We start from the raw sequence: 15,825 nt of genomic DNA, 5'->3' as shown, positions 1-15,825 counted from the left end.
TGCTTAGTAATTATGTGAAGATATACCGTTTTTCATGTAACATACAAGAACAAAATGTTGTGTCTCACAGCTATACGTTATTACAATTTAAATATTAATATGGCCCGGCAGCTTGAATATGTCATGCTCGCTTAAAAGTCTTTGCTTACGGTGGCGTTGTTGATCGGGTCGCCACTTTCCCGAATGAAGGTTGAGAGAGGCGATGGCTGAGATACGCGTCATACTCGTGAACGGGTGCTGTTTGTGGAGACTGGTCTATTTAAGCTAACACGAGCTATTATATTTAGTAACTTTATTTTTGAGTATAATTACATGGACACACCTCATTCGGTTCTCGTATGCTATTTTATTTTTACTATCATTTTCTTTAATTTAATGAATGTTTTAATTAGGTATACAGGATTTTGACTCTTGGAGACCCTATACATCTCTAAGGATAATTTGATTAACTACTATATATTTTAATCTTTTAGTTATGATGACACTTAGAGACATTTACATCTCTAAATAATTTTAGATTATAGTTTTTGTATCTTTGTGTTTTTTTTTTTTTTCAATACTATTGTTATTGCGTTTTCTGTAATTCGACATTTAGAGGCTTTATACATCTCTATGTTAGTTTGATTTGATATTTACGGCTTAGTTGTATTTTATAATTATTGATGTGTTTTTTTTTTTGCTGTATGTAAATTCCATATTGACGTGTAAAAGTGCCCTTGTGGCCTATTTGCTGAATAAATGTTGATATTTGATATTTGATATTTGCATAAGGTACACCGATGGACAGTTAACAGTGTGGGCGATGCCCGATGGTACAGGCATATAGACAACTAAATTACGACGTCCACAGGGCCGCATCGGACGCATCGTATCCATCGCACGCAACGGATTTTAGTATTGTTTGCATAGAAAGTCACACGAGTGTGTCCACCCTGTGTTTATATTTTTCGCCTTATTACAAAGGAGTAAGGTGCAAAAGTGTAAACATATCTTTGACGTCGACTGTACAAGTTGGAAAGGAACGTAAGAAAAACTGAGCACAACCGACAAAAACAAATAACATCCCAGACCATTCAATAACAATTTTCACACTTCAACGAAGACTTCAAATACTAAAAAGTACGGAACCCTCGGTAGGCGAGTTCGACTCGCACTTGTCAGGTTTTCTTATCAAGAATTACCATCGTCAACATTAATAGGTAATTAAGACTGCAGATGAACATTCCAGGAAAAAACAATTAATATCAAGATAATGACATTTTTCAACGTAATCACAGACAAGAATTTAAACTGATTTCAGATTAAAAACCGATGATCTACTCACTACTGATATGACAACAGGGAAAAAAGTCCGTGTCGGACACTGTTCCGATAATTGCCACCAATTCCAAGCAACTATCCCGATAATTGCCACCTTTTTTAAGCAATAGAGGTAACACACTATTTGAATTATCCTGTCAAGTACTTGAATGTTTACAGGGGTCAAAGATTGATTGTACAAACAGACCTTATTACAAAAGGCATGGTCCACCGATGGACTGTTAACATTGTGGGCGATGGTACTAGTAATTAGATGAGAAGATGAGTAAAATCCAACTCGAACTTGACAGCTTGACACAGGTTGTCAAATTTTTACGTTATACATTTTAGTCACCACAGAATGTTTGGGGCGGTACAGTCGCCATCAGATATATCGCAGCGGCCAAGGTGCTCACAAATATCTGAACACGCCTCTATTGTCAAGGCGTTAGAGTGCGTATTCAGTACCATGGCCGCTCCGATATACCTGATGGCGACTCTGGAGAGCCATCTCTTTTAGCTGTAAAATTATATATTTTTTCTTACACTACGCATTAAGTTCAGTCACCACACGGGATTATTATTGTTACGCCAATTAGGGTCCTAGCTAAATTGGTTATTCAATACTTACGCTATATATATATGGAATGTCCAATTTAGCTAGAGCCCTAAATGGCGTAACAATCACGGAGCGTGACTGTACAATCAATTTAGCCTTAATAAATACAATAAAATAGTGAAAAATACATACAATTATGACGACCATCGCTAGTACCGGAATATTCGAAACAGACCGCACAGGCGCACAGTCGCCAGTCGTCTATCTGATAAGAATCAGATAACAGGGGTAATTACAACGTCACACTGCGGCGTTTGATAGCGGGCACTGCATCGTTATTAACATTATCGTATTTTACAATATATTTGATAATTTTGATATGAACAGGATTAGGTTGCGAATTACGGAGAATAAGTAGTAGATTGATATATCGGAATTTCTCGAAAAAAGAATTAATTTTTGATACAAGCTTCATCAAGTTAATTTACTTAAAACTTAAGGCGATTATTGTAAGACACTGTTATTTCGACTGACATGGCAAATGAGCAGACGAATTGCTTTTATGGTAAGCAACTACCGTCACCCATGGACATCTGCAACACCAGGCGGGTTGCAGATGCGTTGCCGCCTTTATGGATGGAGGAATATCAATCGGAAATTTGTCAGAAATGAATTATTATAAAGCTCAAACTCATGGTTGCATTGTTTTATCAAGAGTTTCAATGGTCACATTCAGTCTCCATCCTCATATTAGCTACTAGCGACCCGCCCCGGCTTCGCACGGGTTAACAAATTATACATAAACCTTCCTCTTGAATCACTATATATTAAGAAAAACCGCATCAACATCCGTTGCGTTTAAAGATCTAAGCATACCAATGGGCATACAGATAGCGGAAAGCGAATTTGTTTTATACTATCTAGTGATAATATTTCACAGATTTTACATAAGGATACCAAATTTCAGCTGAATTCAACCAACATAATGTGGTTGAAAATTGGTGTAGGTACAACATTTAAAGACAACTTGCATACATTATGAACAAGGAAAAAAACGTTTATAAAATATTAGTTGGCCAACCATATTAAATGGAATAGGTATCCTTGCCTCATTATGTTACAAACTATAGGTAGGTATATTAATTATTAGAGTTGGAACTAACAATTAATATTAATTTAGTTGGCAAAAAATGATTAGGTACCAAATAATTGGGTATATTTAGGGAAGTAGGTAACACATAATAATATTAACAAGACTGTTTGGCTTCATTAATTTTAAGGAAAAATTATGTAAACATTATAAAATGAGTTATATAGCTACCTCATTTTAATAGTAACTAGGAAATTTATTCTGAATATGATATTATTAAGCACACGTTTTTTTATGGCCTGGTTATGAGACCTTTAAGCCATTATTTAGCTTGCTATATTAAATTTATTGTCAGTATCAAAATGTCCAAAAGGAAAAATAGTTGTTCCCTAACAATCTTGGACATTTTAAAGTAAATATCCATAAAGAACATCAAGTACTTAAGGAATAAACATATTATTGTGTAACACAAGTTTTTAACCATATATTTTACTATAAGCTAGAAAATTCTTCTTTGCAATATCATCATTTACAATAAACTTAATCACAAAATATATAAAAACAGAGTTATGTTTTGTACCATGTAAATGGTTTTGATTTAGATAGTGGTTAATTGTACCTATTAAGTGCTAACACTAAGGTATAGTCAAGAGAATATAGTAAAGGATTCTATAAAAAGAAAAGTTTTTAAACCTATAGCCCAGAGACCTTTAAAAAGGTCTCCCATTCCATTCTAATTTGAATCTTTATTTTGATGAATCAAAATTGCAATTGTTTTGTCAACTTTTGATGTCTGGGAGGCTAGAGGATACAAACTGCAACACTCTAGACCTTATGCCTTCTGTAATAAGGTTTACGAACTGTCAGTTAACAGTCTGGGCGATGGTACAAGTCTGGAATTTAAGCCATCCACAAACTATCATTATTGCAAGGCTATGTGCTTGCTATAATTTGTGACATGGTAAGCAATAGACATTAGGCAGATCATAATTTCATCTTGAAATAATGATCTTCATTCAGTGTAAGCAGGGGCGTATTTACCCTAGGGCCAAGGGGGCCATGGCCCGGGGCGGCAGGCCGCGGGGGGGCGGCGAAGCCGCCCCCTCGCGGCTTTTTCTGGGTGCCTTTTATAATCAAACTTAGCTATATTTATTATTATATTTAATTGACATTTAATTTTATTATATTTTAATTTACATTTAAATTAATAAACAAACGAACGCTTCAAACCCCACCAATTGCTTAAAATATCTACCAACAAGTACCTAAATTAAGCAACATTTTCGTTTAAGAAGTATTAGTACGGCGTGATCAGTTGTTAGCCGAGTTGAGGAAGCGCAAAACGTCATTCGACGTAGTGACGGCCAATTTTGTCTTCTTAGGTAAAATAGACACAATGTCTGAGGCAGAAGTTAGAAGGAGTGCCGTAAACCTTCAAAGAGTACCTATACCCGTTAGATCTCGCGGTAGACCTACAAGACGAATGTGTTTTTTAAAACATTTTCTGACCGCCTACGAAAATAAAATGAGCTTAAGGCAACTAAGCTTAATCATAAGAAATCTGCGGCGCCGCAAACCGCTCTGCGGCGTCGCCCGCCGCACCGCAAAATTTAGCGGTGCCGTGCGGCGACGCGTGCGATGCCGCGCTGCATATTAAAAAATAAAATTCGACTACCAGTTGTTTGATCAGACATGGATCCCTTTATAGCGATAGCGGTTCGCCAAAAAACGCTGCAAATGGTGTTAAAGGTATGAAAATCGGTACGATTGATCTTTAGGACATTTGAAACAATTTGACCCGAAGCACCAACAAATAAAAAAAGCGGCCAAGTGCGAGTCGGACTCGCCCATGAAGGGTTCCGTATTTAGGCGATTTATGACGTATTAAAAAAAAAACTACTTACTAGATCTCGTTCAAACCAATTTTCGGTGGAAGTTTACATGGTAATGTACATCATATATTTTTTTTAGTTTTATTATTCTCTTATTTTAGAAGTTACAGGGGAGGGGGACACATTTTACCACTTTGGCAGTGTCTCTCGCGCAAACTATTCAGTTTAGAAAAAAATGATATTAGAAACATCAATATCATTTTTGAAGACCTATCCATAGATACCCCACACGTATGGGTTTGATGAAAAAAAATTTTTTGAGTTTCAGTTCGAAGTATGGGGAACCCCAAAAATTTATTGTTTTTTTCTATTTTTGTGTGAAAATCTTAATGCGGTTCACAGAATACATCTACTTACCAAGTTTCAACAGTATAGTTCTTATAGTTTCGGAGAAAAGTGGCTGTGACATACGGACGGACAGACAGACGGACAGACAGACAGACATGACGAATCTATAAGGGTTCCGTTTTTTGCCATTTGGCTACGGAACCCTAAAAACGAGATGAGTTATGACGTCATCATTTTTTGTATAGAATAAAATAAAATGTTTAGAAACCTATCGTGTGTGGTATTACAGGAAAGGTCTTTCTGAGCCGATTCCAAAAATATATCACATCATTACATTTGAGTATTTTTTTTTTATTATAATAATACTAATTTTCAAGACATACCAAGTTTGAGCTTCTCCAGATACAATACCGTTCAATATTTTTTTTGTAAAATATACCTCAAATTATACCTAATATGAGGATATTAAAAAAAATACTAAATGTAAATATTTTCAAAATTGCTTTATTAGGATATGAGGATATTAGGTGTAATTTGAGGTATATTTTACAAAAAAAAATTAACGGTATTGTATCTGGAGAAGCTCAAACTTGGTATGTCTTGAAAATTAGTATTATTATAATAAAAAATAAATACTTACTCAAATGTAATTTTTTATTTCACACCCCAAAGGTACTTGTTGCAGGTTTTTTTCCTAAATAAAATATTTTATCGTCACTGATGAAGGGGGGCGGCAAATCAAAATGGCCCGGGGCGCCAAATTTGTAAATACGCCTCTGAGTGTAAGTACACCATTTTGAAAGTTTGGGTCATAAAGAGTTTCCTAAAAGGAGACCACTGTTAACACATTCATTGCCACCCAGCCAAAAAAGAAATCCGCGCCAGGTCACAAAAATGTCTTCTTATAAAGCTGTAGTAGTTGTAGTACCACTTTCCCGGCTATCGGGTTGTCCGGCCTGGGAACGAAATCATAATTAATCATACCTGATAGTTGGGTTTTCAGCACTGAATGTGTTAAGGTAAAACACTGAAATAAGTCAACAGTTTGTCATAGTATGACTAAACTATTACCAGACAAATGTACAAGGAAAAGTCATTAAATTTGGACCATCTTGCCATGCAGAATTGGCCAACTCTGCAAGGCATTTGCAATGACAGTGTGTCAACATAATCATTAACTTGGACTTCTGACCGGAGAGTGGGAATCTGCCAAAGACAACACCAGAACAGGTGACTTTGACAGGATTTTAGTTATAAGGTTTTTATTATAGTATGTACAGTCAGCAATACTATTCACTTAGCACTTTTGCATACAAACTTTTATGCAGGGGTGGTACCTTTTCTCTGCAGCCGACTGTACATGTTCTTTAGTAATCGAAACTTTTTTGGCTGAAAATAAATGATATTTGGATTTTAACAGTATCAAGCCAATTTGGTGATCCCAAAAGTGGACTTGGGCGCTAATGGGTTAATATACCTACAACATATTTTCACAGTTCCATAACAACCAATTTATTATCAGGGACTGATAAAGTAAATGGATTAAACATTCCAAAAAAGATTATTAGCAATGTAACAAACGCGATTGGTGTCATTTTTAATTTAGTTTGATAATACATTTTAGGAAAATTTTAGTAAGTACTGTAATCAACTATTAAAACATGACAAATGCTTGACATGTTTCAATCCGTTTTTGAAGATCTTTGACTAGCACTATGGAAAAACATATTGAACATTTACTTGACATAATAATTTATGAGTAACCCAATGAAAATCATTTTAATATGTCTGAGTCTCACAGGATTCCTACTATCAACTGTTAGCCAGTTTCAGTGTCTGTTTTAACCTTTTAACCGCCAGCAATTTTTGATCAAGCGTGCTCGTGTCACCACCGATAGTAATTGTACCACGCAGAGTAAGGTTGGCATAGTTACGGGAGTTATAAATGTGCTGTAAAAACAAATCAGATCTTTGTCTTATTTATCAGACTGTGGCGAAATGAGCTGGATATGTAATGTCTTATATATCAGACTGGCGGTTAAAGGGTTAATGATAAGATTCTTCAAATATGTGACAGTAGAGATGGACAATGATTCACTATGTATATAAATAAGAAACATTCTGGAATGTCACACACAAGAACAAATTTCGTTTGGTTGAATCATGCATGATATCACTTGTTAGTCGTTAATTTGAACCTAACAAGACAAAAAGTATAGGTTACTCTACTACAGACACATTATTCACTCCTTGGGGTTAAAAATATTGCCTGTGCACTAGAGGTGCAATAATGACTGAAATGAGACTATTAATCAAAATCGGCTCAGTAGGCTTCGCGCTACAGTGAATTAAACATGATAGGGATACCAAGCCAATTTTGGCTTTGATGAGTAAAAAAGACAATAGAATTGTCGAAGACTCCGAATACAATACAGAAACTCCGTCACAACCAGTACAATTATCAGCCCAACAATTACAACCATCTAGAATCATTGTGAGCACAACAAAAACTAGCTTTATCTGACTCTCACGACTGCCATGAATGCATAACAATCCTGTGACCTTCCTACAACACTGCACTATCCTTTGAATATATTTACTTGTAAATAAGAATATGACAACAATAGCCAAGCAAAGTAAGTAGGAAACTTCAACCAATTCTACATATCGACTTGTAATATGAATCAGGTTTCCAAATAAGCTGACTATATAATGACAAAACAAGTTAACCTTGGATTGCAAGTTAAATGACCATGATTTGGGGATTGTTATGGGTCTTTAAGAGTAAATATGGACGAGGAGCTGTCAACGACTTCCTATGATAGAGAAAGCTCCAAACAATATGTAACGGTTTGGTGTAGTGGCAGAAAACCGGCCGCCTACTCGCATGACAACCAAACGTCAACGCAATTAACCACAAAACAAGTTTTTCACAAACATTACCATTGTTCAGAGCCGCGATTCGCTCGGACGACGAAGATACACAGCAGAACTAGTTTTAATAACGAATTGCGTATGAAAATATCGGTTGGAACAGTGCGAGCGATGAGTCAACGGGCGTTTGACAGTTGGGCCGTCCGATCGATCCGCCGCTAGGGCGCGACGCAGCCTCGTAGATTCTTGCACGGAACCACTTGTTTCACACCGCGAACGCCATATTAGAGCTTCTGTTGACCAGCTTTGACAGAGAGCGACGTCACGACACCGGCACCACCTACGGAACTATGGCGACGGTTCTCGAGATAGTAACGGTCGTTTGCGGACCAACGTCCCGGATTCCTGACCGGGCCAGGCCTCCCGTTCGCTCCAGACCGGCTCCCGAACCGGCCGCCAGCCCGGCGAAATCGGCGATCCGCAATGCGGTAAAAAACGGCCGTCACAATAATGGAGGCCGTCATCACTATAAACACCGATACACCACATCCCCGAAATATACCCTGATCCTGGTGCGGAAAGATCCCTCGAATTCACTTTAAACACCTCCGAGCGAAAATAACACTCACCATTGTAGATTAACTTGGATTATCTGGAGCTACACTAAAAAAATCACAGACTACGCCGCAAAAGCGACCGCACGGACCGACGGTTGAAACGATACTGCCGCCCCCTTTCGCGCGAGCGGCTGCGCCGAGAAACTCCCGACGGCGCGCTCCGAACTCGGCCGCGAATCGTTCCGAATATCGTATTCGATTCACCGTATTTTCATATCCGATTTCCGAGGAATCGTTCGCACTGCACTATCACTATAGTAGTTTCCTTTCAGATGCGGATCTCGCGAACGTGGAAGTCCATGTCTCGGGACGCACGGCACGGGATTAGTTTTGATCCGCAAAGGATAGTCGGTTTTATATCGGGCGGGTGCGGGTCGGACGGGCGAGCGGCGCGCGCCGATCGGCCGGGGCGCACCTGCAATGCGTCACTGCGGGCTCGAGCGGGACGTGCGGCGTCGAGCGCCAGCGCGGACCTCCGCCACTCCGCCGGCAGCGGCGGCGCCCGGCCCGAGCTGCCCTACTTCCGCGGCCCGAGGGCGCGCACAGCGCCGCAGTGAGCTAACGAGATAACGCACCGCCACCCGCCAGCCGAGGCCTGCACCCTGCAGCCGGCCGAGGCCGACATTACATCTCCATTAATGCCGCGCCGTATGTTACGACTGTTATGACGCCGCGTCTCCACTCAATCAATTACTCGTAAAGCTTTTGTCGCGCGACGGCATAATATATTCTTATACCCTCATCTAATGAATAATATTGTCCGCCGACGCAACGGCACCCTTAGCCTTGATGATATCACCCTTAGTAAGCTTATTTTGGCAGTTTCCAGACATGTTTACATGCTGAATTCATAACGGTTTTTAATATAACTTAAACAAAATATTACGAAAGAGAAGAATTACTTATAAAATATATCTCATGGGATCCTAGCTTACAGAGTATAGCTGTAGATATGTCACGTTTAATTCAACGTGAAACTTAGATAGCTCACGTGCGGGTCTCGTAAGCTCGAAAACTTTGCTCTACGTGTACACGTGAATATATACGTAGTAATGCCTATCTACGCACCAAATCCGACGCGCTTTAGTCAGATAAGAGCCCGCATCTTTGAGACGCTCATAACAGGGTCTACCGCTAACACAGAAATTCGCACCTTACGGTCGTTGCAGAGATTCTTAGGCCTCATTCGAACGAGCGCTTTTTCAACGCGCGTTAAACAGCGTTTGAATAACACAATGAATAAGTACTTGCGTATTTATTTCGATTTGAAGCGACTACTAAAAATAATCGATAAGTCAATAAAACAAGTTTAACTCAATCGATATTTAATTATACAACTCTATTGACATTGACAGTTGACACTTTATGGCGTTTTTTATTTTTATTTATAGAATGTTTAGTAACCGATATTTTTTGTTGGAATTGGAGTCACTGATAGCGCACTCTGTCGGCGAGTAGAAATAACTTGCATTGACAGATGTAGATTACATTTTCTATTCACCAATAGATGGCTCTTGTAACAAGTTGTGTTTTAAGTTTTTGATTCGTAAACTTTTAATTTAGGTAATTAAAACATACATCATTAATTTTTAAAATTCGTAATTTAAACCGGAATTCTTATCACAAAACGAATGATTGACTCTTGTTTCACCTTGATTATAGTTATTTACGGTACAAGTGCGAAAAATAGGAAATTCGCAACGAGTGGCGAATAGGTATCGCACTTGTATCGTACAACGTTTTACTATATTATGGCCCTTTAAATTTTCGACGTAGTTACGTAATGTGCTTATTATTATTATAGCACCGGTGTCGTAATTATTATAGCGGAATATGAGTCATTTGTGGGATTATCTAATTTCCGAAATTCACTTCCAATGAAATACACCTTACCCAACACTTGTCAGAAAAAGTTTAACTTATATAACTACCGTTCAATATTTGAAACATGGTACCGCAATAGTGGTATCTTAGGCCACAGCCAAACACTTTAACGTTGCACGAAAGGCATTCCACCATATTGGAATTCTTAGCTTTTATACACAGATATAATGTATTATGTAGGACAGAGACAAGTTAGTTTAAGGACGTTCAACTGACAATAAAAATAATAATATAAATAAAATAAATTTATTTCAGACAATTAAACAGTCCATATGTTTACATTTTTAAATTAAATAAAATTAAAATTAAATTAAATTAAAATTAAAATTAAAATTAAATTAAAATGTTTCATAGTAGGTAGGTACCATAGCACAGGTAGCATAGCACCAGACGGTCTAGCATGTGTTGCGTTCTCGCGCGCGACTCGATACATCTAGCGCGACTTCAACTACTTCAAGTATGGACTCGCGTGCGAGGACGCAAGTCATGCTAGACCGCCAGGAGTGTTTTCACATTGTCCAACCCGATATCGGTCGTAAGATCCACAATGTTGGGCCTCGGGGTGTACCGTGTACGGCACGGTGTACGCGTAGGTACTGGGGGCCTACCGCGAAAACCGAAATTCGCAAATATGCGGGGCTTTCTCTTTTACTCCAATGAAAGCGTTATTAGAGTAACGGAGAAAGATGCCGGCATTTGCGAACTTTGATTTGCGCGGCTATAGCCCTGGGACGTGCCGTCCCAGGTTCAACGGCACACTACAACAAACATTATGCCTAGAGTCTGTGCGGAAAGAGAAGAGTCGTGGAATGTATTGAGCCCGATATATTCCACGACTCTTCTCTTTTCGCACAGACTTTACCCATAGGTATATACGCACACAAAAACAAAAATATCGGTCCGACTGCTTTCACAGTTTCACACACATTTATATTTCTTCACAGACAATATGCAGGTTTCCTCACGATGTTTTGTTTGACCGAAAAATACAAAAACATGTGAAATATAGTTTGGTCAGCCGCCAAGGGTTCTCCTCCCATAGAAAATATGAATTTCGCGCCTTTTCTACTGACAAAGTGGGTTTGCCAGAGTATATGTCTATAGATAGACACTACGTAAGTTCATACATAAATCCAGTTCGAGAAAGTTACACGTAGGTACCTATACGCCAGATTTTGAACCCACGGCCTCCGCTTTCTAAGCCGCCTCAAGCTACCAGTCTTTATTATTTCCTAGTCTCTGTTGTAGACATTCCTCTAAGACGTGAGGCTGCGTGACATGCCCGATACATTGAGAGCAATATATGGAAAGTTTAGAAACCCGCCCAGGCCTGCAGCGATAGCGATGTATTGAATAAAATTTATTCGTATGTAATTTTATTTTCGCACGTGACACGCCTTCAAATAAATACGGCATTGGATACATTAGAAAAACAGACCACTTCGTATGGTGCCTGGGCGTTTTTTTTTGTTGTCCTTTACACTTTTTTTTCAAATTTGGGATTTTTTATGTTATTTCTACTCAGAATCACGAGCTCTTTCTATCCTAATAGGAGAAAAAAGTGTCCTAAGGTTTTTATTTCCATTCCGTCACCATTTTTCATAGACTTTGTATGGCGGTCGCGTAATGGAAAGATCGAAAAATGTATGGAAATTTTGGGACACTTTTTTTCTCCTATTAGGATAGAAAGAGCTCGTGATTCTGAGTAGAAATAACATAAAAAATCCCAAATTTGAAAAAAAAGTGTAGGGGACAACAAAAAAAAAACGCAATACGGCCACATCCGTTTTTTTTAAAGGATACTTTTTTTTAATGCATCCTTATAAGGTGCATTGGGATAAGTTCGAAAGTGGGTTAATTTTGGAAGTAGCAAGTAGGTATCTATAAAACTAGAATCGTCCACTTCGTACTTTAGCAACACTTACGCTACTGCGACACCTACAGGCATCTCGTTTACTGTTGCTACTGTTTAGTAGATAATGTAGATATTAGCCATTATCAAAAATAATTATCTTTCGAAGTTAACCCAATGCAAAATGTACTAATTAGTAATTACCAGTTTACAATATGATCATATTTTTTGTCAATTCCATAGTTCTGTCGGCCAAGTCTGTTAGTGGAGGCTCGCGGCCAAATGGTTGCTGGCAGCGCTGTCGGGAGCCTCGCCAGACAAGCGATCAAACGCGTTTTAGACTACACTGTGTTTCTCGGGCCCTATTTGTTGTATAAAGCGGTATAAAAAGACAATCAGTTCTGATACTGATGTGATAGGTACGATCGAACGTATTTATTAGTGGACGGACAGACGGATGGACATGAACATGACGAGACTATTATGGGTTCTTATTTTTTGTCATTTTTGTCATATACAAGAGCCTTTATAGCCTTTAACTTAATAAATAGTTTTACTTATACATTATACTTATTTCATTTGTCATTAGTCTGCAAATTGTCGGGGTATCCGAGAGAGGCCTCCACTAAAGCTTTCCAATCATCACTATTTCCATTGATCTTATCATAGAGATAAAAATACATAGATTGCTCACTCCATACATCAATTTTGGTACCAAAAAGACTATAATTTCAGTGTCTAGTGTCTACATCTAGCATCGAGTAGTGGAATTATCAGTACTGCTACCAAAACTGATGTATGGAGTGAGCACTCTTGTATTACTATATTTCTCTATGGTTCTTATTTACTTTTGTGGGAAATCATCTTACATCTTATTTTCGGGTCCTATATTGCTGTATAAAAAGTTACGCATACGAATCCTTAAAAAGGTCACCAAGTTAAGTAGGTGCCCCTGTGTTTTACCCCTCACAAACGCCCACGCACGGGCACGCACAATACGTATTTACGTAAACTCGAGGGTGTGTCAACCTTCGTCCCACAAGGTGGTTCACACACTTTCCAATTTACTTAAAACAAACTTATGTTTGTTTTATGTAAACGTTAGGTACGTACCATAAGGCCGGTACAGACGGACGGCAACCCGGCTGCAAATTGTATGGGAACTGCATCCCAATTGCAACGTCGGCGTGCAGTTCCCATACACATTGCAGTCGGGTTGCAGTTCGTCTGTATCGGTCCATAAAATCGGGTTACTATAACCCGCTAGCAGCTGAGCCAGATACTAATGTAGAATCATTTAAATGCAATAAGAATGCCCAGCAGTGGGACACACACACATAGGCTAATAAAAAAACAAATTAATCACAGAAGACGAAGAGGATGAACTTAACAAGTAATTAAATAAGCAAAATAGAGCGTATTCTATCCGTGTGTGTAGAATTTTCTTACGGTGCGACACCTACAGAACGAGTACCTACACAGTTGATAAACGAAAAGTAAATAAAATAATAACGGGAAACCAGTAAACTGATTGGTAGAAACTTGCCTTCAAAGCTTCACGACAGCTGTCCCCGAACTTGGCGGTAACTTTACCAACTTGTTTTTATTAGTTCGCTCCCTTATCTTCACTTATCCTTCGCGCTTGTTGTTTACACTAACACGTATCTATAGATTACTTTCTAAGTTATAAAATTAACTATATACCTACACAGTTATACTTTTTTATACTGTATTTTGTACTTATGTACTTTTTTTTTTGTATATGTATGCAATTGCAACACCTACTGACATGTGTTAAATTTATTAATTTCCGCTACCTAAAGGTTGTCTGGAAGAGATCGCTTTTTAGCGATAAGACCGGCTGTTGTTTATTTCTGCTTGTGTTACCGTTTTCTTTTGTATTGCTTTCTTTTATTGAGGTGTTTAATAATAGTTATTTACTATACAGGTGTGGAAAAGAGGAAATTCGAAACGAGTGGCGACAAATCAAATCGACACGAGTTGTGAATTACCTATTCGCACGTGTATCGTAATCGTACAACGTTTTACAGTAGGTACATAATGCACGGGCCAGTCAATACAATATACGGTGGCACGCATGTCTCGCGATCGTTTGAGTGATTGCATGGTGTCACCGGCCGCGCCTGCAATTACGCTAATTCCAGCTTTCTGCCTAATTGGCGCATGTTATATTCACTTCACATGGGCAAATTACGAAATATATTCTGGCAAACCCACTTTGTCAGTAGAAAAAGGCGCGAAAATCAAATCGCGCCTAGATTTTTAGTGTTCGGTACAAAACTTTGTTCACGGAGCACTTATGGGGATCACATCGGTCTTGCAAATTAGTTTTTTTGTCACCTTTTTCTACTGACGGAAATGGCTTGCTTAACTATGTATGTATATATAATCGAATGGAACTAACGACTCAAACATTGAAGTGCACATCAAAAGATATTTGTGGCGACAAAAGGGTTGTTCTCAAATTATATGACTGCGGTCAGCCTCAACTCCATCAAACTTTTCATACATTTAGTATGATTTGATGGAGTTTGGACGCAAGCACAAATATGGAGAATGACCTACAGTTTTTTGCTGTGTCACCTAAAAAAAAAAATTAAACTGTTTATTATAAATAAGAATTTACAATATTTTCGGAAACTTAACCTAATCTACACTATAATAGATTATTAGCTAAGTGAGAGGTTTTCCCTTAATTACATCAATGACGTTATTGTTACTATTTTTAATCTAATTTATATTTATATAATTCTATTTTGACTTACTACTTAGTCAGTCACTACCTATTCTGGTTTAAGATTCGGCAGATTCCCACGGAATCGTCGAACACACTGCCGGAAGTCTGCGCTCGAGATGGTACCTATCCAGAAGAGGCCTCGGCACGCGCACCATCGATTGTTGGGCTTCTATGATGATGGGAACTTATATTAGACTGACGGTGTCCACTAATTAACAGTCCGCTGGACGATATCGGCCTGTCAGTTAAAACAAAAACTTGACAGTTCCGAACAACTGACAGGCCGATATCGTCCGGGCGGACTGTTAATCAGTGGGCCCCTTGAAGTGACAGACAGTGACATGGTGAATATAATATGGCTAGTTTCTGACATATTGTGATGTCAAGTTCAAACTGTATTACCAATGGCGACGGCTGTAGGTAAACACAAAAATTATAGCGTGACAAGGCGAGGCCCGAGCTAATCCTTTATTCCGGGTAAAGAGACATTTTATAAATGGTAAAACCTTTAATTATAACAAAAGAAAAACCAAATTAGAATCAATTTTAATCCCGTCACGGTGTTTTTAAATGCCTTGCTTTCATAATTTTTATTAATTGTAATCATACTTTTCCTTATCAGTATAAATCCCGCTAGGAGCAGGATCTGGAACTTGGCCCATAAATCCGTTGCTCTACACGGTTCCTCCATTAGTTACTGGGGCGTTCGTTT

At 38.4% G+C, this 15,825-nt stretch overlaps 1 protein-coding gene across 2 annotated transcripts in view; it reads right to left on the bottom strand.

Moving 5' to 3' along the window:
* The window catches only part of LOC134651452 (calmodulin), a 56,634-nt gene extending 47,712 nt beyond the window's left edge, over positions 1 to 8,922 (bottom strand). Inside the window, exon 1 of one of the 2 annotated variants that reach the window (XM_063506560.1) lies at positions 8,632 to 8,922. In XM_063506560.1, the coding sequence (XP_063362630.1) occupies positions 8,632 to 8,634 (3 nt within the window). In that variant the 5' untranslated portion in view covers positions 8,635 to 8,922. Of the gene's footprint in view, positions 1 to 8,071; positions 8,211 to 8,631 lie in introns of those variants that run through there. The other variant, XM_063506561.1, reaches the window with a different exon arrangement.
* Between the last annotated feature and the right edge of the window lie 6,903 nt (positions 8,923 to 15,825).

This window comes from Cydia amplana, chromosome 10, assembly GCF_948474715.1.
Source record: "Cydia amplana chromosome 10, ilCydAmpl1.1, whole genome shotgun sequence".
NCBI classification, from domain to species: Eukaryota; Metazoa; Arthropoda; class Insecta; order Lepidoptera; family Tortricidae; genus Cydia; species Cydia amplana.
Note: the sequence above shows the minus strand (reverse complement) of the source record. Positions and strands in the feature narration are given on the sequence as shown.